This window comes from Thunnus albacares, chromosome 4 (genome assembly GCF_914725855.1).
Source record: "Thunnus albacares chromosome 4, fThuAlb1.1, whole genome shotgun sequence".
Taxonomy (NCBI): Eukaryota; Metazoa; Chordata; class Actinopteri; order Scombriformes; family Scombridae; genus Thunnus; species Thunnus albacares.
The window spans coordinates 4,365,086-4,392,885 of record NC_058109.1 but is presented as its reverse complement, the minus strand read 5'-3'; the positions used below and the strand labels follow the sequence as shown (position 1 = coordinate 4,392,885).

Here is a 27,800-nt window from a genome sequence, read left to right as displayed (position 1 = left end):
TGATGTAAACGGTGCCAGAGCTCAGTGTACTGTTGGACCTGTGTGGTGTTTACCAGTGTTACCAATCGGTAACTATAAATATAAAACTGAAAAATGCTTTAGATGCACAAACTTTTCTCTTTCTAGCTCGTCAGATATGTATTCAGAGGCAAATTTGTAGAGTTATTTAAAAAGAAACTAATCTAAATATGTTTTCCCAAACTTTTTTGTCATGTAAAATATGCAATTTTTTGTTGATGATAAACCTTTTCACCTCTTACCAGTTACCTTTATCCAAGAGAATAATTGCACGCATATATGCATTATAAGGTTTTAAAGTCACACCATTTCTCTCGTGGGACAACGTATTTATGGTCTCGATCACTTCAGAACATCTTCAACTTGTTCAAAACGCTGCAGCCAGGATCCTGCAGCCAGGATCCTCACCAAAACCAGCAGTAACTATAAATATAAAACTGAAAAATGCATTAGACGCACAAACTTTTCTCTTTCTAGCTCGTCAAATATGTATTCAGAAGCAAATTTGTAGAGTTATTTTAAAAGAAACAAATCTAAATATGTTTTCCTGAACTTTTTTTTTTTGATGTCATGTAAAATATGCAAATTTTTGTTGATGATAAACCTTTTCACTTCCTACTAGTTACCTTTGTCAACTAGTTAAAGTCTTACATTTTACATGCCCGCATGCTGTATTGTTGCTCCAACATAAAGAGAATAATTGCACTCATATATGCATTTCTCTTGTGGGACAACTGTGAAAAATGTATTCATGTTTTTGTTTATGGTCTCAATCACTTCAGAACATCTTCAACTGGTTCAAAATGCTGCAGCCAGGATCCTGCAGCCAGGATCCTCACCAAAACCAGCTGCCTGTAAGCTATAAAACTTTTATTTTAAGGGTCTTTCTCATTATCACTTCATGGACCTCGCTCTGACCCCCAGACAGATGAAAGCATTCTGCTGACTCTCACATTAGTCAGGTTTCCATCCAAATGTAGCACAAATTTTAACCAAAATTTCAGATAATCAATAAAAGAAAGAACCACAATAAGAAGAATATATAATGAGAAGAGCGACAGTCAAAGCTGAAGCAATGGAAATGAGAGAGAGATGGACATAATGGAAATGGAGAATCTTTAACATCACAGCTTCTTTCTTTTGGAAGCGTTTTAATAACAGCCGTGTGTCAGATATACAGACACGTATTGAACGCTGCTCAGAGATGAAGAGCTTAGCGACATTTAAGTCATATGCTTCCTGTACGTCATCTGTTTCCATGGCACTTTGTCACATTTAGCTTTTATTTATACTTCAAATTTTCCACCTCATCCAAGCGTAAAAACGTTTTTTGCGATGACCTTTTTTTTTTTTCAAATTTATAGCATTTCCACTCTTTCCACTTTTTTATGAGCAAATTGGGAAAAAACCCACCTGTTAGTCCTGTCCCTGATCCAGGACTCCTACAAGATGCTTTATTTAGCTCATAGTTCACCCCCCGAACTCTGGAACAGTCCCTGAAGGTCTGAGAACGTGAACGTCACCTACAACCTTTAAAACAAAACTTAAAAATCATTGTTTTAAAATTGCTTTTACCTAGAAACCTTTACTATATTTAACCTCACCTACAGTATTAATTGTCATTTTATTTACTATTAATTTTGTCTTTGATTAATCTCTTTTTAAAATACTTTGTTTTTAATTTTCCTGTCTCTTGCATCTGTCTTTTTATGTTTTGTGAAGCACAATATATTTTATATTAAGTATTATTATTATTATTATTTTAGAATAGACAACACAGACAGACACCATGATATTTTTCTTTATTCTAAGCTTTTAAAAAACACCTGACAGCTGGTAGCAATGCGTACAGATTTTATGCATTTAAAGTTTATTTGGCAGCAACAGAAGAAGAACTGCGTATTTACTATGACTGAGGAAACAAAAAAGAGTGAAAAGTCAAACATCATCATCAGGAAATCCAGGCAGAAAGACATCTTACAGTTCTTCCCTCGTTGTTTGATGTACAGATGACCTCGAAAGACCAAAACAAGAAACACTTCACATCAAAAATATAGAAACAAACTCACAGATTTCTGCTTTTAATGAAACATATTCGAGCTGTGAGTCCGAACGCCTCAACTGGTGAAGTAAAGACCCCTGTTCAGTGTATCTAGGAGCCAAGTTTGTGGCCCCGAGCCAGACATTGAGACACATTAGATGACAAAACGCCAAGAGGAGGAAACGGAGAGAGACTGTAAGTGAGATTTATCTTCTGTTCAAAAGGCCACAGAATTTGTCAGCAGAGCAGACAGGCTGTTATCAGCTGGACGGTGATAAAATACTACTCCTCAGTGTGTGTGTGTGTGTGTGTGTGTGTGACTAAGAGAGTAAATGGTGGCTCATTTTGTTTTCAAATCCCAGTTTAAAGAATCATTCATCATTGTACAGCTGTGAGTTGGCATTGTGGGAGATTTTAGTTACCATGGCAGCTGAAGGTAAAGTGAGGACTGAGTCATAAAAAGGCAAAAAGACGTGAAGAAGGACGACAAGAAAGAGAAAAAGACTCTAAATATGACAATATTTTTGAAAATGTAAAGAATCTCAAGGTATTCATATTTATTGTTCGTGAAGGTGCAAAAATACAAGACTTGGGCAAAAGTTATTAATGTGATGTCAAAAACTGTATTTTCAGGTATTTTTATTTCACATATCCACTGGATTTTTAGAGCAAAAGAATGTACAATTATAGATATTATATAGGTATTATATAGGTATATAGGTATATATATATACGTACCTATAGATTGTACCGACATTAATTTTTATATACAACTATATTATATATTATTAAATATTAATATTAAATATAAATAGATTGTATTTTTGAATGCCTGGGCACATATTTGAGTAGAAAATAATAATTTTTAAAAAAAGAATCTCAAAAAAAAAGTGATAAGCTAAATATTTATGTCTGGGTTAAAAATGTGACAGATTGTATAGAAAAAAAATAACTTTGAGATATAAAGTAAATGTTTATGAATTAAGTTATTTCCTTAAAGGAGACGTATTCTGCACATTTGCAGGTCTATGTTTATATTCTGGGGCTCTGCTGGAATATCTTTGCAGATGCACTGTATGATTTACAGTGAAAATCTCCTTATTTATCTTATTCTGGCTCGTGATGCAGCCTCTCAGTTCAGCCTCCATCTGAAACAGGCCGTTTTAGCTCCTGAATGATTTTTTAGGAGATGGAAAGAAGACGATGGAGGGAACGAGGACAGATTGGTTAGTAGATGTGTGAATGAATGTGATGATGGTGGGAGAGATTTTAGATGAATAACAGATGAAAGTTAAAAGGGGGTGAGAGTGGTGGAAGGGAGGAGCGGAGGAGGAGGAGGAAGAGGAGGGAGAGATTCCCAGTGACTTGTGGCCGAGTGCCAAACAGACCACGAACATGCAGAGCTTCTTGGAAAACCTCTTCTTGTTCTTTCACATTCTCCTCTCTCTCTCTCTCTCTCTCTCTCTCTCTCTCTGATTCTCACTGTACACACACACACACTGTACACAAACACACACACACACACACTGTACACACACACACATCCTGGCGTGAGGCCAAGCACTACAGCCACTGAGGGGCTCAAACATTCCCTTTTTATCGCCCCTAAAACGAATGAATTCAAAACTTTCTTTCTCCGCTCTCATCTCTCTGTCCTCGGCTCTTTGGGGACAGCCGGTAGTCAAAACCAAAACCCTGATAGGACTCAGACATATTAAAATCTTCTCTTTTTTTTTAGCTTTTTCATATTTTAATCACTGTTGGGGGCATATTTGGCTAAAATAGTTTGAGTACAAGGAGAAGGACAGATGGGAAAGATTCATAGCCCGATTAACAACCAATGGATCCCTGGGACTAAAGTTTGTGGTTGGGCCCCTATTGACCCTCTTTATACATGGTAGTACTCCAGAATGGATTACTTGATTCACAGAAAATTTGATAACTGATTAATCCTTAAAGTCCTTTTTTAACCATGACAAATTGGGAGCAGCTTTTGAAATGTGAGTATTTGCTAACTTTTCCAGTTTCCCATGATAGTAAAGTTTCAAGTGCAATCGGATATTAAAAAAAACAAAAAACATCACACATTGAAATCAAATCAATATGGGAATAATATACTGAAAATATGCAAAGTAATAGCAGCAGTCAGCAGGTTTTCAACTGTTGGTTAGACAAAACAAGTCATCTGAATATGTTAATTGGTGCTTCAGGGAATAATGATTGTCACTTTTCACTACTTTCTGACATTTTATACACTAAACAATCAATCGATTTTTAAAGAAAGTAATTGGCAGACCTGCTGATAATGAAAATAATAGTTGGTTGCAGCTTTATAGTTCTCCTATGATGGAGTAATATAACCTTGTCCTCAGTTTTCTGTGTGTAATTTGATAAAACACAACTTTACAACAAATGAGTCCAATATAAACTTCAACTATTCAGGTCTTAAAACTTCATGAGGACGTTTTTATGAGATGCTGACAACACTGAGGCAGGAAAACAGGTTTAACAAACCAAATTTGGAGGAGAAAACAAGTTCACTCAGTCTATTTGTTCTGGTTCAACTTTTATCAAAATGATTTCTACAGATGTGCAGACATTAGAGTTTTTAATGCAATGACTTATAGCTACACTGCAGATGCGCTTACTTTAGTTTCACCTTAACGGGGACATATTCTACACATGTTTAGCTCTATGTTTATATTCTGGGGCTCTGCTAGAATATCTTTGCATGATTTCCAGTTAAAAACTCCTTATTTATCCTATATTGGCCATTTATGCAGCCCCTCAGTTCAGCCTCTGTCTGTAACAGGCCGTTTTAGGTCCTGTCTCTTTAAGGCCCGCCTCCTGATGAGCCAACTCTCTTCTAATTGGTCAGCTTCAGGAAGCTTCCACTGGCTCCGGAGGCTACATCTCAAATCCATCTGTACATGTTGGAGTCGAAATCAGATCTGATATGAGAGTGGACAACATGAAAAACACATGGAAACACCTTAGCAACAACCATAGCAACCAAGGCTACAGAACGGACGGCTGTTTATGAGCTTGATAAGTTGAAGTCATCTCGTCAGGAAAGTTAAAAAAACAAACAAACATTGGAAACGAAGCGTTCAGGGCATCTGAAACCTGGGTCTTGTCTAACAGGCAGCTTTTCTACAGACATTCACCTCAAGTTTTGGAACATCTGATATCAGAACAGTCAATAAATGACAGAAAATCACAAAAACACTAGAATATGACACCTGTAGAATTAGAGGATCATATAATATGGATTCACTGGGAAATTGTTTATAACCACCAGGTTGAAAATCTAATCTGGTGATTGACAGCAGCACTTTACTACACCTGTAAACCACCTGTATTCATCCTCTCTGTTTTAAAAGAGCTCAAGAAGAATTAATCGATTATGCATTATTAGTTAATACTGTTACAATTAAATCTTATATGTCTGGACTAATGACAAACAGGTAGAAACTGGACAAAAACAGAGGCATCCAAACAGGCACCAGAGGTCATTTGATTGTAAATATAGATTGTAAATTGATAGGTGTCAGCGTGATAACTTTACCCATTTCTTCTAAACAAATTGATGTTCCTGCTGCTGGAGATGGAAGTTGTTTGTCTTCCTCTATAAGCTCTTGTGAAATGGCAATAACTTTAATAACAGTAAAAACAAATCCAGGGCAGGAAATTTGGGTTGTACAACAAACAGTAGAGGTAGATAAAATTACAATTTAGTGTTTAGTTTTCCTGTCTGCTTCTTCTTCGTGGTAAAGTTTTAGTCGTAACCTTACATGATTTCTGTAGTGAACACTGGGATATAAAGACTAAATATCTGTGGTGACAATACATCCTCACAACTTCTCACATTAAAGACCAACTCCTTTATCTTTGGAGATGCGTGCACTGACTGGAAAATTAGATTCGAGGTGTGTGGGTGGGGATGGGCGACACTTTGAATGTTTGACTCGTCATGGCGAAGGAATGAAAGCTCATCAGTGTTCGATAAATGTTTTAGCACTGATAAGAGGACGAGGCGGTCATTTTGGTTCTTTTTTTTTACCAAACATCCACAACCACGCAGTCACTTTTTCTTCTTGTTTATTAAACTCATTTCAAACAAACTGTCTATCATCCGGTAAAATGACTCCATCGTCGAGTGGCGTCCATCCAACGCCATCTGTTCAAACACGCAGACAGAGGAGCGCTATGACAACACCGGCCATTAATACTTCATTAAACACCGGCTTTGTTTATTGTTATAGTAAATAGATTAGGACATACAGGTAATGTTACAGACTTGTCTCTCAACAGAGATTTAGATATCTGTACGCCGCTGAGCTTCATTTATTTATCCAACACCTTTCCTGCAGCTAACACAGTATCACGGTATCCAATCAAACTTCTTCTCTGTTTGCATTCTTTTGATGGTTTTGAAACCTTCTTTTTTACATAAGAGCATTAACCTCCTATGGGGCCATTTTCAGACCATATTCCTTCAACCAGACGTCACACAGCAGGACCCGGTTGTGGCCTTGACCTGTTGCAGTAATTCACTAAAAACTTCTTTCCCAACCAGACGTTCCTCTTCCTGCTGTGTCTTTGCCCTTTTATGCATCAGCCAGACACAAGGAAAAACAACTTAATGAATATTTTTCACCAAGGATCCATTTTGCACAATATTAACCCTCTGAGGAGGTTTACTCTGGGAGTATTTTTGTAGAAGTCTTCCAAGGAGCAGGTTTAGAGGATCTGGTCAATGTTTCTGAACAAATGTGAAATTGTTGGACTATAGAAAGCTAATTTTTACTGTCTCGAGTGAAATTAATAACGGAAGAATGACAAATGTTGTTTTAATACCAATCCTCTTAACCCTTACATGCTCTGCTTTTATTAAAAAAATCAACAATCACCAACCACAAACATAGTTGCATTCTTTACATTCAGTAACATTCATTTAAATCATGACGGCTGTTATGTTCTCCTGTTTTAATTACATTGGACCATAATATAGTGGCTGTAAATGTTTTTTTCTCCATAAACAAATAAAGAATACACACTCTGCTCTCTGGAAGCCTAATTAAGGATTAATCACCCATTTATTAATGACTGATAAGGTATTTATTAATGAAAAATAGATCTGTGGTTCAAAAGTTTGGAATAGAGACTGATAATGAGCGAACAGTATGTGAGGGTTAAATGAATGTATGAAAATATATATCAATCATCTTCCTGGTTTCACTATTATTTAAATGTACCCATTAATCAGTGTTTCATAAAACTAGAGACTTTAAAGCAACAATAAAACAAAACTACAGGCACATTTTTTTGTTTCCTTGAGTAACATTTTCTTTCCATTTTTCTGCCCTTGTTGGAACAGGAAGTAGTTAACTGTAAACTCAGTGAAAACTAAAAACTGGGATGTGAGGGAACTTAAAATTTGAGTAAAAATCTGTTTAAATCAACCTGCTTTTCTGACCAAATCCAGTTAAACAAAAATCAGTGAGCCTTGGATTTGTTTGTTGTAACTTTTTAGATTTGTTATTACATGCTCTGATTAATTTCTCAGATGTTTTGTGTTCTTTGAATCCATTTCTCTCAAAATGATGTGGAGGTCATGGTGGATGAATGAATGGGTGTAAAAGGAGTTTAACTTTCCAGTTGAGACACAAAATGGATTGAGTTCAAGATTCCATTAAAAGAAACATTGGTTCCTTTTATGAATATGAAACAGATCTTTGCCTGACATTAAGCAAGTAGTTTTACTCGCCTATTAAGAGGCTATATTTTTCATGTATGAGTCGAGAGTGTGTGAGAATGTGTTGCGTGTGGCTCGTAGTGATGAACCTCAGCATCTCTGCAGCTCCTCTCGGCTTTATGGAGCTTTATAGTGAGTTTCAGCTCATTGTTTATCTGGACGGCTGCAACTTTACTGTCTTGGTTCAATCTCAGCGCTCTCATAGCGTCATTCTGTGCGGCAGCAGGCAGCTGTTTTCAGAGAAAAACCTCTAAAAAGCCACTGTACACTACCTGCTCAGCACCAAACGGCAAACAGACAAAGTTAGCTGTAGACTAGCTGGTGAACATAGTGGAGTATTTAGCAGCTACAAAGCCAGATATTTCCCCCAGGAGTTGGTAGAGAGCAAAAACAGAGCTAAAAGAGAGAGAATACTGGACTCAGAAACACGACTCCAGATGAACTATAATGTTTCTGCGTAACTGCTAGATGTGGAAATAAGAAACTGTTTGCTGACAAGTTCAACACATCAACTTAAAAGGTGACAATATGATGTCAGTGTTTTGTTCACTACATGTTGCTGCTGAAAACTGGTGGACAAAACATCAGTTAATGCAGATTTAAAATAAGTGCAGCAGATAAGAAAAACGTATGTACACACAGACACACTGTTAGTTCAACAGTAAGTTGCAGAACACACACTCCTTCACGTATATGCATTCATGTGCACTCACACTTGCAGTCTTGGATGTCTGTATCCACACACACACACACATACACACACACACACACACCGCTGTGTTGACTTAGCCCATCTGGTCCTGATTGTGGTGAGATGATTGAGATATTTGTCGTGGCTCGTTTGCGGGGGTGTAGCGGTGACCCTGCAGTCCAACTGAGACACACACACACACACACACAGAGCTGTGACTCCTCAACATACTTACTGTCTAACACACACAGACGGTTACAGGGTCATTAGACTGTAATATTTAGGTTAGTGACACAACAGAGAACTCTGTTAGACGGACACATAAAGCTGTGATATATATATTACAGACACAGGAAGTCTTTTCTGTTTGTTTCATATTGTTAAGTAAATATATTTTTAGAACTGGTGTCCCTGGTGGGAATAGAAGGCCTATCACCGCAGTGACTTCATCGTTAATAACAGTAATTTTACGTGAATTATGATGTAAAAAGTGAAAATCTGATTTGGCTGAAACAACTTAAACTCCCTCAGACAAGATTGACAAGTTTCTGTATGTGGATTACTTAAATACATAATGATGCGGTCCCGGCATGATTAGTTTGACAAGTTGTAAAATCTAATTGCAGATCAGTTCAAAAATTCAGAAGTGGCTGCAGACAAGCTGAAATGTTGAGCTTGATCATTCATTCTGGACCTTGGAAACAGCAGTTGACAAAACAACGTCCACTCAAGGTCCACTTACTCACTTGTTCTGGAGGTTTAGACTGTATCACACTAAAAATGACAATATAACCAAAGCTCCAGAACAACCAAGGAAGTGAACCTTAAATGGAGATTCAGAAATCTTGTCTGTAAATTTCTTTCATGTCTTAGTGTGGCAACAGGTGGCACAACTGAAGTGTGATTGGTCGCCTCAAGGGTAACATTTTACTTTAAGTTCCCCTGTTACGCCCCACCCTTGGTGGACTCAATCCTGGACGAGCCCCCATTTGTTACGCCCCACCCTTGGTACACTCAATCCTGGACGAGCCCCCATTTGTTACACCCCACCCTTGGTAGACTCAATCCTGGATGAGCCCCCATTTGTTACGCCCCATCCTTGGTAGATTAAATCCTGAACGAGCCCCCATTTGTTACGCCCCACCCTTGGTGGACTATATCCTGGACAAGCCCCCATTTGTTACGCCCCACCCTTGGTGGATTATATCCTGGACAAGCCCCCATTTGTTATGTCCCGCCCTTGGTAGATTCAATCCTGGACGAGCCCCCATTTGTTACGCCCCGCCCTTGGTAGACTCAATCCTGGACGAGCCCCCATTTGTTACGCCCCACCCCTGGTCGGCCCTATGGGACGAACAACAATCCCCCATTTGCCCAATTTAAAAGTCCAACACCTTATTAAAAACACCCAAGCCATAGGATTCATTAACAAAAAGATACAAAACAACAAGAACACTAAATAAGTGCAATAAACAATCAAAATACAACAGAGAAACTAAAATAACAAAATCGAAGGCAGAGATCAGCAGTCCACAATCAAAAAGCCTCTGATTGCCACACATTTAAGCTCTTCCTCCCTGGGCCAGGTGTACCTCGTTGTGGACTGATTGTAGATGACCTGGGCTGAGCAACAAACAGGAGAGGAAGGAGACAAAAAACACAGGCAACACATACAGCTGTAACACCCTGTTTTACATTTATAAGCAGTATACAAACATGTAATAAATGATTTATAACACACTATAATGTAGTTGTAAGCAGATTGTTGTATGTTTATTAATGTACAGTATTAGTCGACAAATATAACTTTTCCTATGAAGACATATTTCATATTATTACAACTGTTTTTTTACTATATTGTCATTCATTATCTGTTTCTACAGCAGCAACCAGTTATGTTTGCTGACAGAAGACGTCAGAAATGTTGATCATTACATTAATAATCACTTAATTCTGCTTACAACTGCATTATAGTGTGTTATAAACCATTTATTAACTGTTTATATACTGTGTATAAACGCTATAAATGCTTTAATGCTTAAAGTGTTACCTGTTTACTTTTTTCTAGCCTTTTTAGCACTTTTTGACTCAAAAGTTTCACTATGAGACCAGAGGAACTACTAAGAACTGTTTGACCAATCAGCGACGATCAACCCTGCAAACCTTTAAGGTCCTGAACTATTAGAAAGTACTGCTTCCTCAGAGCAGCAGGGACCTTTTATCAACTGGAACTAGATTTTGTTTAGATTTTGTTTCTGAGTTCCTCAAAAGGTTTTTGGTCTTCTGGGAAAGTTCCTCTGGTGGAAAAGCCCAATATGACAAAATCTATCCGGATACCAAGATGTCACATGACCCGTACCACCACTGGGGGACAAATTAATTCAACACAGAGTGGCTTCACATAAGTTGGCTACTGGTTTCAAGGAGTTTGTTTGTGCTTTGGTCCACAATCATGAGTGTTCATGTTTGGGAAATCATATCTCTAGTGACCACAGATGAGTCAACCATCAACTTAGCTGACCGTAGATTGTCGAGAACATAACAGGGAGGATTTGATTTGATCCTACTTGTCGGATCTCGGTAAAAATTTTTGTAGGAAATGCTTTGTTTGTATTTGGCCCACGTCTGATGAGGAGTGCTCCTGTGGGAACAAGATTCAAAATAACAGGACTAACTTGGGTTCTCCTCACTATTTTCCCACTCCTACCTCTTTCACAAAATGAGCTTTCCCATAAAGAGCATTAAAACCAAAACTGATAAAGTGAGAGTTAAAATTGCATCTGTTTCTTGTTTGATTCTCCTCTCGGGGGCAGCTGTGGCTAAGAGGAAGACTAATTGGAAGATCGGAGGTTTGATCCGCATGTTGAAGTGTCCTCGGGCAAGATACTGAACCCCGAACTGCTCCCAAAGGCTGTGCCATCAGTGTGTTATTTAGCATTAGCATTACCATTAGAAATTCCTCCTGATGAGCATGTTGGTACCTTGCACAGCAGCCTCCATCATCAGTGTATGAATGTGTGTGAATGAGTGAATGTTTGCATGTAGTGTAAAGAGCTTTGAGTGGTCAGATGACTGGAAAGGCGCTTTATAAATGCAAGCTGGAAATAAACACTGGAACATGTGCTTACTGTTCAAACAGATGCATAAATATCCACTCTAATAAAGATAATAATAAAAGTTTTATTGATTGACCTGAGAGGTATTTAAGGAAAGTATCCAGCATAACTTTACTTTAATTTAGATTAAGGGTTAAACTCATGAAGAAAGGGTTTGAATAAATTGAGTAATATGTTCAAAAAGTTTCAAATTTCATCATCTTGGTCATTACACTCATATCAATAACATTTACACAGTTGTGGGCTGCACACATTCTCGGAGAGAGATTTTTGAAGGCGTGACAGTGTTTGCAGACGGCCAAAATAAACATATTAGGGTTTGTTAAAGAGGGCTAAAATGAACGTCATCCTCTGGAGATTTTTCCATCACACTCGCTGCATGGTACCAAAACAATAAACTGTGAAGTCCACGAAGGATTTAAAAGACACCAGAGTGACCCTGATCCTGACTGACAGAGTACTGCTCTTATACTTCATCTCCTGCCACTTGAGTTCTTTAAATTACACAACCCTATAAAAAAGTATAAAAATCAGCCTGGGCATAGTCGTGGCGTTGTTCTCAAATATCTCCCCAGAGGAACATGTGTTAAGCATCTCCGCAGTGGTTTGGTGTTTTAGAAAACACCTGTCAGGAGATGTGCTAAAGATGGAGCATATGAGGCGTGGGGAATGAAAACAGCAGGTCAGTTTTACGATGTAAGCTAAAAAAAGGAACGTCCACAAAAAACGCAGACAGGTGAAAAAACACAGGAACACTTACATATGATCAGTATCTGCCCTGTATGATAGACATGGCGTCAGGAATGTTTTATGTGAGATATATAGATTAAAAGGAAATAAAATTAATGTGGTATGAAGTGAGTCTGATGGTTTCCAGGTTTTCACAGTCAGAACAAGAAACAACAAAGCTCAGAATCTTATGAAACTAACATTTCTAGATATTACAAGATAGCGGTAAGGAATTTGATTTGTATCATTTTCTGGTTCTAACATAGATTAAAATATCTCAACAGCCATTGGATGGATTGTCAGATATTTGTGGTAACTAGAAGATAAATCCTACTGATTCATGCCAGGTTCAGGCTACGCGACATCAGCTCAGTAACAGCCTGACAGATGTTGAGTGTTGGACTGAAAATGGCATCAAAATCAGGCGTTACAGTTGATCATTTTATCCCATGTAGTGCTTCATAGCGGACAACAACTGATGCCGCATCTTAAAAACAAGAACTTCCACGTGTTCTGTGACGTTGACCAATAGGAGCACAGAACGCAGAACAGTAAACTTACCGAAGCGGAAGAGGAACGTTGTTGTTGGTGCTGCTCGAACTGTGAGGTGGAGCTGTGAAACAGAGGAAAGGTTCATGCTTCGGACGGCATTGTTTCTTTATATTCTCGTTCCTGGAAGTCGGTACCTGGCACTTCCTTCCGATGACATCACACAGGTCTTGAAAGACGGCAAGCTATGATTGGTCGGTTACCAAGGCGTCGTCTGTCACGTCTCTTGGCCGAGTCACTTTAAGAATTTATGACTATAATCACCTAATTTGACACAGTGACATCTTATCAGACAAAAATATTGTGTAGTCTGAACTTCGCATTAGCGGATCTTCTGACTTTTCCTCCAGTAGCACCATGTGTTTGACATTTTTGGCTTTTAGTTCAATGTCTCAGCAACTATTTGATGGACAGTCAGAAACCAGATGCATGGAGTGCTGCTTGGGTGTAGAAAGGAATCCCTCTGGTCCTCCTCGGTTTGGGGATCCTAATAGTTTAGAGTTATTGAAAAGATCTGAGGCACTCTAGAGGATAATAAATTTAAAAAGCTATTAATACTTCATGGCTACTTAGTCATAGTTAAAAACATGCATGCCATGACGTATTAAAGGCTTTTTGATATTTATTGCCCTCTTGAGTGCCCCAAATCTTTTCAATAACTCTAAACTATTTGATGGATTTCTATTAAATTTGGTTCAGATATTCACCTTCCCCTTAGGATCAACTGTAATGACTTTCCTGATCGCTCTCTAGCTCCACCATCAGGTCAAGATTTCAAAACTCAGACACCTGTGAAACTAAAGACATTCCCATCAGCCTTTATTACTAACTGTCAAATGTTAGCATGCGAACACGCTAAACTAAGATGGTGAACGTGGTAAACATTATACCTGCTGACATCAGCATGTTGAGCAGGTTAGCATGTTGATGTTAGCGTTTAGCTCAAGTACAACCTCACAGAGATCCTGTAGCTGTTGATTCAAATATGACTCTCTTTTAGTCTTTGAAACGTTAAAAAAATAGTGAAAAAAATCATAATTTCTCACAGCCTAATGTGATGTTTTCAGTTTTTTTTTTATTTGACTAACTTTCCAAAACTGTAAGATATTCAATTCACTGTCATGTATGACAAAGAAAAACAGAAAATCATCACATTTCAGAAGCTGGAACCAAAGAACATTTGCTTGAAAAATGACTGAAATGATTAATTGATTATCGAAATAGTTGCCAATTTTCTATCAGTCAACAAAGCAATTTATCAAATCATTTTTGCAGCTCTGTCGCAGTAAAAGATTTGTTTTTGTTGCAGGAATAAAATATTAACAGTCATTTTCAAAGAAATGAAATTCTGGACTGTGTGTCTGCCCGACATACGACCTGAAAACAAAACATTTTAGAGAAACGTGGTTTTCACTTGACAGCAATTATATATTCTTACTTCATCACAGTTCTGTTTTCTTTAATTTTGCCTCTAAATCAGTCCTAATCTGAATATAAAATATACTAAAAGTTTCTTCCTTGTCCACATTGTGGCATTTCTTATCCTGATGAACCTGAGCTCTGTAAGGAAGCCCAAACCACACTGACGAAACTCACAGAGCTTAATGAGGAAATGAAATGTTGAAATCTCTCTTCATCAGTCCAGGCGACCTTTAGGGATTCGTGTCTGCGTCAGAAAGGCGGGAAGAAGTTCAACAGGTGTTGCACCTTAGGCCCAGAAGCAGAGAGACAGTTTCACTCACGCTTTAGTGCAGAGACATGCACAGAGCTTCATAACATCACTGAATAGACAAGTTTTAAACAACTTATCAACTAACTGTCAGCGAAGGTGGACATCACAGCTGCAGAGCAAACATCTAGAGAAAGATTTAGATGGCCGATTGCCAACATGAATCCTGGAACTGACTCGTTCCTTCTGATAGCAACAGCAAAGATAGCCAACTGAAAGTAATGTTAATGTGATAATGTTACGTTAGCTTGCCTTTTTTATAAATGTGGCCATGCTGCCTGCATGTTTTCACAGTTTATCCAGCTGTTTTGTTGCTGCCTCTTGTCTAAATCTCAGTGGATTGTAGATGAATTTAGTCCATAAATCTGTTTCTTCCAGAAAGGGCTAATGTCAGATAATCAACAAGTCCTCCAAATTAAACAAGTACAGACATCATTTGTCTGTGCTTTCTAAAACCGTTACACATAACTGTTGAACAATAATGAGGTTTTATGATGTGACAATGCTGTGGTTAAAGTCTGGTTAGTTTTAGGCACAAAAACCACGTGGTTAGGTTCAGGGAAAGATCATGGTTTGGGTTACAATGATCACTTTGTTGAGGAACATGTGGTGTGGGTTAAAGTTACTATTCCCTTAAAGTTGAGCCATCTTTATTGTCATGGCAACAATAATAACAATGGTGTTAAGGATAGGGAACAATAGTAGTTACAGTTTTTAAAAAAAACGTCCCAACTTGCGGTTGGAAACAGGAAGTGAACAGTGGTCTCCTGTGGCAAAGTCCGCTGTTGGTTTAATTCCTCCAACCACCAACTTCCTCTGAATGAGGAAATCTGTCCACATACTGTATGTATATATATATCATCTGAACTGCTCTGGGTCATAAATATTACAGCTGCTAGATGGCATCTGTCACTCATGTTGGACATGTTGTGTTTTTTGTTTTTCTGTTATTTATATACTATTCTGATGTCAGATGTTCCCTGTAAGTCAAAAGTCAGGGCTTCAACCTACTCTTAAAGCTTCATTTGCTACATTTTTTTTCTACCTTGCCTACCTCGCTGAGGTTTTTCTGTGTGTTGCTCACATTGTCCACTCTCGGATTTCTGCTTGAACTTGTATGGATGTATTTGAGAAGCTGAAATTTTAAGTAAAGAATGAGAAAAAGTAGTTTCATGTTTCATGGTTTGCTGATGTTGCTTCTGGAGCCGGAGGAAGCTTCTTGAAGTTGTCCAATCAGAACAGAGGGAGGCCTTAACGAGACAGGAGCTAAAACGGCCTGTTTCAGACAGAGGCTGAACTGAGGGGCTGCATAAAGGACCAGTATAAGATAAATAAGGAGTTTTTAACTGGAAATCATACAAAGATGTTCCAGTAGAGCTCCAGATTGAAAATATAGATCTGGAAATGTGCTTGTCCCCTTTAAGCAGTATCACCAAGTCTTGTATCTCTACTATTATTCTTCTGAATAAAATGTTAAAAAGAAGGTTTATACATGAGGGACACAAAAGATAAAGCGAGAGTGAATGAAAGTTGATGAGGGTATTGAGGAGGAGATAAAGAGAGAGTTCAGGTCAGGCACCGTGCAGAGCGATATTTCCCTACAGTGTGTCAAGTGGAGCGGTGATCTGAAACGGAGCCTGAGGCCGTTGGCTCGTTGTGCTGGTTCATAACACTCTGAGATTCAGCCAAAACATCTGGGCTCTCTGATACTTAGAGAAAATAACAAGCTCTGCAAGTATGCATGTGCATTTTCTTCTTGAATCTTCTGTTCAAATTGACCGAGTCATGATGTTTTTTCCAAGTCAAATTATATCATTGCATAAACTGAAGGCTTCAGTGGAATCAAGAAATGTAATCAAATGAATAGAATTTGTTATGCAACAGAAGCAGGATCTGGTGGTTTACTGTCACTCAGGGACTTCTGGTTCAGTTTTTAAATAATGATGATGATGACTTGTGTGGGGGCACAAACAAACAAACAGACAAACCCACAATAAATGGTTCAGCAATGTGTGCGTGTGTGGTGTGTGTCTCAATGTCGAGGGAATGTTGAATTGCTCAGTATTGAGCTCGAAGGATCATTTAAGTACTTTGCAATTTTAAATCTGTAAACCTATTAGTTAGTTAGTTAAGCTTTATTTATTTAGGGTATTCTTTCACAAGAGAGGATATTAAAAATCACACATTTTATACTGATATATTATATACTTATATACAGAACTGTGCAAAAGTTTTAGGCACCCGAGATGTTTAGATTCTTATCCATTACGCAATACCATCAGGGAGGTGTCTGATCGGTCCCCAATTTATTCATGACATGACAACGACCCCGAGCATACAGCTAAAGTCATAAAGAACAATTGAGTCCTGCAACAGATGGTATGGTTTGGCCCCCACAGAGCCCTGATCTCAACATCATGGAGTCAATCTGGGATTACATGAAGAAGCACCTGAGATGGCCTAAACAATAAATCCACAGGAGATCATTCTTTCTCCAGGATGGTTATAATAACCTTTCTGCAAGTTACCATGAAAAACTGTAAAAGTGTACTGAGGAGAAGCTGCTCCCCGCAAATATTGATTTCATTTAGGTTTTTGCTGTTTACTCAACTTTGTAAGAAGTTAATTGATAAATTAAAACAATTTATAGCAATATTTTTGTAAGCATTCTCACTTTACTTTTAGTGCCTAAAACTTTTGCACAGTACTGTATGTACTGCATTTTTCCCATTCCTTGTTAGTCATTTTATGAAATATGAAAGTGAACTTGCCTTTTCACCTCTTCCAGCACTGATGAATTGATACACTCTGACATGATTTCCAGGTTTCCAGTTGGTCAAGGACACACACTGATCAAAACGTCCTCATACCTAATTGACAACATAAGTTAGTGCGTCCCAAAAATGACCTGCAAATGTTTCTAGCGACCTCAGTGAGATGAATACATAACCTGTTTCCAGACCTCTACATCTCGTATTCGCCTGGTGATTCTTGTAGGTCTGATGTTCTGCTTGTTGTTTTCACCACTTAGAGAAACAGTCAGAGGAGGGTTAAGAATGTGGACGTCATTTTTCTACATTGCCAGCCAGCTGTAGCTACATCCACAGCAAGAACAATAGTAACAATAGTAACGTAGCGCTATAGGATGTCCTGTTCTTTACTCCAAATGTCAACTTCTCAAATACATCCATACGTCTTTGAGCCCATTCTGATCCGAAATATGAGAACCCGATCAACACATGGAACAACGTCAGCAACAAAGGCTACAGAATAGACAACCATCGGTGGACATGTGTGAACAATCTGACGTCAGTCCAGTAGAGAAGGGTCCATCTGCAAACCTCACATCTGGGAACCCCAGGCCTGCAAGCCAATGGGAAGACAGTAGGGTCATACGTGAGGTCCATCACTTCCTTTTCTGCCACAAAAGTACATGAGCAAATTTATTTTTTTTACAGATAAATTAACTCTTTTTCACTCAGAATGGGAAGGTAACAGAATCTTCAGGTAAATGTTCAGGTTTTACTGGGCAGATATAAACACCAAACACACAACAAGAACAAATATTTAGCTACTTTTTTACATGACAAAAACATTATTATAACTCTGTTGAGCAGAGAAATGTGACTGTTTGCAAATCTAGTAAAATAAAACTTACAAAAAAAAAGACCGCTTAAGGAAGTGACGCACCTCACATCTGGGGACGCTACTCTCTTCCCATTGGCTCAGAGACCTGAGGTCCCCAGATGTGAGATCTGCGGTTGGACCGTCTTGGTTCGGTAGGGAACTGAACGTTAAAAGCAGGCTGAAGCTCTGGCTTTTTAACGAGAAGGCGGAAGTCTTGGAAGTTTGAACGTGTTTAACATCCAACATCATAACAGTAATAACAGAAAATCACAAAAAGCAGCTTATATTCCCGTTAACACTCCACAACTTCACTTTTCCCTGCAGTATCACGGCTCTGTCTCTGGTTTTTAACTTTTTGCCCAAACGACCACTTCTGTCACTTTTATGGTGAGTTCAGCCTCACACACTCACTCAGTGTCCCCTTCAAGTCCAGAGCTGCCAGCTCAGATCCCGACACACTCCAGCGACACACAGTGCACTTGTTACCCCAGATCTCTATCGGTGCTACTTGCCTGTGCGTCAGTCTTGTTATCGGGGCTGTTTGGTCACCCGGTTTCCCCCCCTCCCCTCTCTCTGTGAAGTCACCCAGAGGGCCAGATCACAGCGAAGCCAACATGTGGTTTGAGTTAGCATCTCAGAAACAAGCCCTCCATACGTGGGGTTGACCGCGTTCTCCCAGAGCTCGCTGGTCAAGCTCGGCTTGTATAGTTTATAATTGTGAGTGTGTGTGCGTACGGCTAATTGTGTTTGTGTATGAGTGAATGCCAGTTTCTGTGTGTGTCTGGTTTGTATGAAGAGGTTTCATGTAGTGTGTGTGTGTGTGTGTGTGTGTGTGTGTGTGTGTGTGTGTGTGTGTGTGTGTGTGTGTGTGCATGTGCGTGCGTGCATGTGGGTGTGTGTAGTTGTAATTCTACAGCAGGAAGTAAGGGTCAATTAAAAAGTCAGCACATTGTGTCTCCGGAGACTCAACAAAAAATAACAAAAAAAGTCCAAAAAAAGAACCTGCTGAACTTTGATTTTCTTGTTTCAATTAATCTCAATTCTCTTTTCTCTTATTTTCTCCTTTACCTCCCACTTTCTCTCTCTCTCTCTCACACACACACACATAAAATATATTTGTTCATACTGTCAGTCCAACAGCTATTTTATGTTTCTATTTCTGTCTCTACTGGTTTGACTGTGCGTCAGCCAGGTGGAGTTTCTGGCTTTCATCAGAGTTTATCTGTGCAGCATCACAGGAAGCTGAGCAGGAGGGAGAAACAAATCAGCTCGTTCCAGCTATTTTCTCTCTGTTTGATTATTTGATTAACTTCTCGCTGCGTCACAACATCTGTTTTGTTTTTTTTTTTTCTTCGCTCTTTGTTCCAGGTTAGCCCATTTTACTTACTCACACTCCAAAAAGCCACTTGGATCTGATGCCACTGATTTGTATCTCGCCTCTCGTAAAATCATTTTCTGATTGAACAGAGCGATGCTTGTTTAATCTGAATCTGAATTGAAGCAGACTAAACATAATAACACTTGAATAAGCTTAATTGGGTAGTGAAAATGAGTAATAGTGCTGTCAGCATGCATGAAGAATGATGAATATGATAAAGTCAGTCAATGTGGATAACATCAGTGGTTGAAAGAAATAAAACCATAAAAACATAACACTGGTGAAAGTGGAAGATAATGAAAAATGAATCAGCAGTCATAACAAATACCTTTCAGCCAAACAGTCTTTAGCATCAGGCTGCAGGGCGGCTTTCAGGAGCGTTCTCCGACATTTTGCGTTTCACCACCTCCTGTATGTTTGTCAGTTTGTTTCCTAGCTTGCAGGATGAACAGTGAACGCCAAGAATTAGTCAACAGATTTCATTGATATTTGGTGAAAAGTTAAGCTGAGGAATGAGTGATTCATTCTGATGCAGATCCAGGAAGGTTTTCCTGAGAGAGAAAGGATTTGTATACTCTATCAAAGAAGCAGAAAACCTTCATCGAGTGTCAAACCTAGACTCAAGTTCAAGTTTATTTGTGTAGCACAATATCATACAAAAACAATTCAAAGTGCTTTACAGAGTGATAGAACAGTGGAAAATAAATAAATAAAGACATCATACATACATAAACACCCATACATACAGGATCAAAACTAATTAAAAACCATTTTAGATCCAAATGTATTCAGCTTATTTAAAAAAAAAAAAAAAAAGAGAGTGAGTGGAGGGAGACTTTAATGAGGAAGAAGGACATCAGACACACATATTGTTCAAAGCTGAGTATTTTTATATGTCTTAATGCATGTCTGGAGGGGGTAAAGGTCTTTTTTACACTGTACACATAATCACAAACCCTAACCCTATCCTAACCCTACCCTAACCCTAACCCTAACCCTACCCTAACCCTAACCCCTAACCCTAACCCTACCCTAACCCTAACCCCTAACCCTACCCTAACCCCTAACCCCTAACCCTAACCCTACCCTAACCCTAACCCCTAACCCTAACCCTACCCTAACCCTAACCCTACCCTAACCCTACCCTAACCCTAACCCTAACCCTACCCTAACCCTAACCCCTAACCCTAACCCTACCCTAACCCTACCCTAACCCTAAATCTACCCTAACCCTAACCCCTAACCCTACCCTAACCCCTAACCCCTAACCCCTAACCCTAACCCTACCCTAACCCTAACCCCTAACCCTAACCCTACCCTAACCCTACCCTAACCCTAACCCCTAACCCTAACCCTAACCCTACCCTAACCCTACCCTAACCCTAACCCTACCCTAACCCTAACCCTACCCTAACCCTAACCCCTAACCCTACCCTAACCCTACCCTAACCCTAACCCCTAACCCCTAACCCTAACCCTAACCCTAACCCTAACCCTACCCTAACCCTAACCCTACCCTAACCCTAACCCCTAACCCTAACCCTAACCCTAACCCTAACCCTACCCTAACCCTACCCTAACCCTAACCCCTAACCCTAACCCTACCCTAACCCTAACCCTACCCTAACCCTAACCCTACCCTAACCCTAACCCCTAACCCTACCCTAACCCTACCCTAACCCTACCCTAACCCTAACCCTACCCTAACCCTAACCCTACCCTAACCCTAACCCCTAACCCTACCCTAACCCTACCCTAACCCTAACCCCTAACCCCTAACCCTAACCCTAACCCTAACCCTAACCCTACCCTAACCCAAACCCTAACCCCTAACCCCTAACCCTACCCTAACCCTAACCCTAACCCTAACCCTACCCTAACCCTAACCCTTAACCCTAACCCACCCATATGATGTTAATACAGGTGATTTTTTTCCACTATAGACATATTGTGTTTGTGCTTATTTCTGTCTGCTTGGATTTGAAAATCACACAGAGCTGCTGGTAGCGAGAGTCTGACAGCAGCGGCTCGTGGCTGGTTAGTTCTGACTACCAGCACTGTACTGCTGTTCATGCTACACTGAGCGGTGTCCCCTAAACACTGCGTCACACTCTGCATGGTCACGAGGCCACGTTGCGTTTTTTAGATATGCAGGGATGGAGGAGCTAGCAAAATTTGAGTGTGTAGTTACATAGTTTATATATTCTCATCTTCAGACTGTGCTACCTGCCTGCTGCCACTTAATAAATGTATGTAAACACAGAGTGAACAAACTATAATGAGGACACAGTGATGTTTTTGGCATCTTTACGCTGATCACCTGATAGATAAAGCTACAGATTATCCGAGAAATGTGTATTTAAAGTGAAAATGATAACTAGATGAGAACGAAACACCTGCAGACTGACTTTAAAGCACAACATTTTAGATACACAACCTAAATCTGATCTTCGTCAGGTTTAAAGATGTTTTAAAATGTCCTGATTAAGAGCACAAATAAAGTTTTGTGATGAAATCCATTTGAGAAAAGTGACTCAAATGTGATCTGTCATTGTGGCCTGAACTTCCCTCCCGGTGACCCATCAAACAGCCTCACTGGTCGTCCCACTGGGGCCAATCTGTTTGTTGGTCCAGTGGTATATTTATCAACTGCCTGTGCTTCTCAGTGGCAGTGATATCCTGGGGACGTGGAGTCTGAGGGACGGATGGATGGCTGGATGGATGGATTATTTATTTGTCAGGGGTTGAAGGTCACGGCATGGCAGTGCGAGCTGGCATCGGCCGATATTCCCAGAGATGGAGAGACCTGCGTCTTTATATACCAGACATCCTGACATGTTTGATTTGGGGAACTTGATGCACTGAGTGGGTGGTTTCAGAGCTCAGAATTAGACTGGAAAGACTCGAAACACATGTGACAGTTGTTTTATTAATGAAGGAATAAATCACTGTATCTGTCTTCTTCTATCTTATCACATCATATACTTTCTACTGTTTGTATCTTTTCTGCAGTTGGAGAGCTTCATTCAGAGGAGCATAAAGTCGGACACCGCGAACATACCGTCACACTTTGTTCACAACCAGACGGCCACCATGCTGGAGATCGGAACGAACCTCCTCACGCACACAGCGGAGCAGACACGTAAAATCAACGTGGTCGAAGCGAAGGTGACAAGTGTTTTACAGTGCATGAAACTGATGTGTGGACGGATTCAGTCTCATTTGCTGATTTTGTCACTTGAAGCTCATTTTGTGGGTTTAATGCGATTCATTCCACCAGGTGTTGAACCACACGTCTCGGATTGAGATTCAGCTTCTAGAGAATTCTCTGTCCACCAACAAGCTGGAGAAAGAGCTGTTACTGCAGACGACCGAGATCAGCCGGCTACGAGACAAGAACAGGTAGAAAAATAATTGTTGGAATATGCAAGGCTACACTTATTTGATTTGGGACTCTCAATGATGCTCAAAGAGCCAATTTAAGGCCCCTTTACACTGTGTGATTCTGGGCTGTGAAAGAAAAGTGGTGAAACCTTTGGTCGTCAATCCAAAACACTGCTCCTGGATCTCACTGTGAGACTTGTGTCGACAGATTTGAGTCTTTGGAGACCAAAAACGGCCTGAGTCAGAAATTTAAGACCAAATTCTCACAGATTGACTGCTAATACGACTCATGACAAGCAAACCAATCAGAATACGACATGAAATCTCACAGAATAGACAGGCTGTACGTGAAGTTATTTAAATAAAGTTATGGGGAAAAAACACACCTATTCTCTTTAATACATCCACAAAAATTAAAACGATGGAGGTGAAACAAAAAAGGAGTTAATGTGACTTTTGCTGCATTTTCAAAACATCAGAGCTGCAGACGGATGTTGTGCGGTCTGACAGATTGTGACAAAGATCTTAGTAGAGCCGTGTGGCACAATGTGAGTAAACTTACACGATCGCTGATGTCACACCATCTAAAAGGCATCTTGATAAAACACATTCATCAAGTGAAGAGTAGGAGTAACCTTTAAGAAATGTCGTAAACAGGAAATGGAGGGTGATCTAGCGTGTTAAAATCTGATGATCTGTTGACTCATCCTGCCACTTTGAGACTTTATCGCTCTGTAATAACGTCACCTGATTTCCTCCTTTGCCCCTGTAATAATTACTGCAGCTACAGTCTGAATTATTTACTTGTGTCTATATCATCGATCCAGCGACATGTTATTCTGCAAAAGCAAATGACTTTAATTTGTTTCTAATTTTTTATGCCTTTGTGTGAAATCTTCACTTTCTCCAGTAGCAATTAACACCTGTAATTAACAATTTAATATAATATAGGGATTTATATATGAATATATACATATGGATGGAATATGATCATGATCATAATAATATCAGAGAAAACAAATAATAAGGAGAGTTTAGTGCCACATTTACAAGTGCAAAAACAAATCTAAGCTTTATTTTTGTTGTTTGCATTCATGAGGATTTTCCATCAAATGTGCATTTTGCAGCAAATAATGAGATAAAATGACTCTAATCTGAACTGATTGAATATCGATTCAGATAACATATTGTTCATCAATACATTGTATGATCTGTCCTCTCCTCTGTCTCTGTATTGTAGCCATGTAAGACAAGGCGTCTTAAATTTAAGAGCATTTTTAAGTCCAAAGAAATTTGAGAAATTGTTAAATTTGCAGGTAAAAGTGAAAAATTTAACGTAAATCCAAAATTTCACTTTGAGCAGTTTGATAAATTTGGTTCCCTGTTTTTAAATCAAACTTGTGTGAAGTTGATCTTGGAAACAACTCAAGTGTCTTGACTGCAGCTCTGTTTATTATGTTTATAGTCAACCTCATTAACAGTAACATTTCTGTGATTTTCCATAAAAACACGTTTTGTTATAATCCCCTGACCCAAATATCAGTCGACCCTGAGCGGAGGCTTATCAGTGATTTCACAACTTGACAGTGAGAGTATTTGAAATACAAGCAAGTCATTACAGAAGATGGAAATACATCCACAGCTGTTGCTGCGAGACCGACTAATATTTGGAATCACAATATTTTTACTATTCTTCATTGTGAGGTGAACTTGGACGGTGCAGTGTGTGCTGAAACATGCAGAGTAATTATCAAGCGTGTTCTCTGTTTACAGTAACAGATATAATACAAACAGAGACGCTGAAACTGAGTGTAAGCGTGTGTGTGCGTGTGTGTGTGTGTGTGTGTGTGTGTGTGTGTGTGTGTGTTTTCCACTTGTCAAATAGCCACATGCTTTGGTGACATTGGACACTTGAGATAATCTAAAGGGTTTTGAAAGGTCATTTAATTTTAATTTTTTATTGAACTCGAGACTTAAAATTCTGGATATCTTGGTGCTGCTGTGTAGAACGTTGGCTCTGATTATTTTCTGAACACACCAGAGTGAATTAATTCATTGGAACAAGTTGGATTTACTGTCTCTGGATGAAGATCAAGCCGATGTGCCGATGATCCGCTACGTGATACAGTTTCTGTTAGAAATGTTGCATCAACACACCAAAATAAAAGCATCAAAATAAATAAATACATCTGTAGAATCCAAAAGACTACTTAGCTTGATATGAATAGTTTCAACATTGCCAGTTTTGTTATGAAACATGTATGAACAGATGAGTTTCTCACCAGCAGTCGTCTGTCCAGATAAACAAAGACAAAGGTTACCAGTTTGCAGCTCCACTGCTGAGTTTCTGAGTCTCGTTTACACGACTGTGTGCAGAACTCAGAGTCTAAAATACATTTATGGCCTCACAAAACTACTAAAACATCATTAAATGACTGGAAATCGTGTTCCATTAAGTCAGGTGATGTCTAAAAAACTGGATTTCATGACCCTCAAAATTCTTCATTTCTTGGTTTACTGGTTTTTACGGTGCAGCTTTATGGTGTCGTAACTTTCATTAATTGCATTTAAACAGAAATAGGCTGTTTGGAAAAAAAAACTTTGACGGCTTAGTTTTTCAAATTCTGGTTTATTGTTCTTTTAACGTATTATTTCTTTTAATTTGCTCACAGCAGTTTGTGAAAATGATCTTACAAATGCAGAAACATGACAGTAAATAAACAAACAAAAGAAAGAAACATTGTGGTTGTGAGGTAAGGCAGTAATAATCAGGTTGGCTGAGTCAGTAACATCTTTTAAATCTCATCTTAAAAAAATACTTTTATCTTGTATCCATGTTTTTATTGTTTTTTAATTTAATTTAATTTTATCTTACTTTACGTACTTGAATTTATTTGATCAGTTTTATCACTAAATCTAATGCTGTTGTAATTTCTTGAAAAAAGTTGTAAGTTTTTTAGTAAATTTACAATGTACATTATAGTACAAAGTCCTGAGGTTGTGATTTGTAGCACAACAATCTAGTGAAGCTATAAACAGCTATAAAAAGCTCAATGGCGTCCGTCTTACACAGAACTACTCTCTGGAGATTGAAAACTTGATCGCTTTCATTTGTCTTTTGAGTCATTTCTAAACAAACTAACGTGTCCAAACTCTTCATAATGAAGGAACATGTCACTCAGTGCAGCAATGTGACTCAGTGATGTGTTTTTAATAGTTTCTGGACAACAAAGGTCAACGGCACAGAGGAAGATATATCAAGCTTTGGATACACACACAATACTTGATAGTAGATCAGTTCATTGTTGGTTTGACTCCAAACATGAGATTTGTTGGAAAAATATAGAAAATCACCAGACTTATGCTTTAAAATATATGTTTTTAAAATCCCAATAACATGAAGAACACACACACATTTCCAGCTGTAATTAGGGTGCAAACAGTAAAATGTACACACATACATATACACACTGTCTGCATGTGGTCGGGGACATGTGCAAACTCTTAAATCTACACACACACACACACATACACACACACACGCTGTACAAACCGCAGCACCACAACAATCAGTGACTCCTCATCCGTCTACATCACATTAAATTAGGTTCCCTCGTTCACGTGCAGGTCAGCATATTGAAGTGATCAAAACCAGGAGCTGATAATGTGTTTCAGCTTTTAATTTGACCAAAGTCTCACCTACTAATGTAAAATAATATCACCCGCAAGTGTAAAAGAGCTACACGATACAGCAGCACATATGAGAATGACGGAGGGTCGTGTCTGACTCTTGTCAGCTACACTTCAGCTGAAACTGGACTGCAGGTTAAAAAAAGCTACAGATATTATATTAACAGATATTATATTACATCTCTGGGTCTTAACGTGCTGTAAGAGAGTCTTATACCATCTAAACTCAGACTAAGACTGATCAGAAATCTTTGGTCTGGTATTTATGAAGTAAATATTTTATTGTACAGTATAATAACTGATTAAAGGTTAATAAATATTTAGATGTAGGAAAAATCAATTTCAGTTTTTATTTTTAAAAAAGGGAATATATATTTATATGTGTGAACAGTTCCGTTTTCACAACATTTTTCTCTTCACTTTCTGTAACAGGAAACATTTTCTCAGCTGAGCTTGTTGCATCGAGACCTTTACATCTAGAATAAGTGTAATTTTGCTGCAGGAAACGACAATTTTTTGGATGCATGAGGACATAAAATATGCGTGAAAAACAAGTGTCGTCTTGATTATATAACAAAGGTTTTGCTGTTTTTTTAATTATATAACAGCTTTAAACATCTACTCAGGTTTTAAATTATGCTGGAAAAATATATCAAAATGTCAGACTTCCACGTGGTCCGCAACAAAAAAGTAGAGCCGCAATGATTCATCTATTAGTTTATCGACAGAAAAATCAAACATTTTAATAAACGATTAGTCATTTTAGTCATTCGTTAAGCATAAATTCCAGAAAGATTTGCTGATTGCTGGTTTGCGTCGTCTTCTGGAGGCTGTCGAGCTCTGACTGGATGACTGGTGAGGATTCCTTGTACAGTGTATATAAGCTGTAACACATTCTGTAAATCAGACTGATGAAGCTGCCAGAAGACGTCTGTGAGATAAAGATTCTTCCAGAATTCAGCTTAATGTTGCAGAGTTGCTTTTTCACACGTGTTCCTTTGTTACTTGAGCAGCTCGTTGGTTGGAGAAGTAACGACAGCAAACTCCTCCCGTTTATCACCATGAACTGAACATATAATAACGTCAGCTT

General features: G+C 38.8%; 1 protein-coding gene across 1 annotated transcript in view; it reads left to right on the top strand.

Moving 5' to 3' along the window:
* Positions 1-27,800, top strand: part of angpt4 (angiopoietin 4) — a 74,807-nt gene that overhangs the window by 36,090 nt on the left and 10,917 nt on the right. The window contains exons 2-3 of the mRNA XM_044350084.1: positions 22,649-22,804; positions 22,917-23,038. Coding sequence (XP_044206019.1) covers positions 22,649-22,804; positions 22,917-23,038 — 278 coding nt within the window. The remainder of the gene's footprint in view (positions 1-22,648; positions 22,805-22,916; positions 23,039-27,800) is intronic.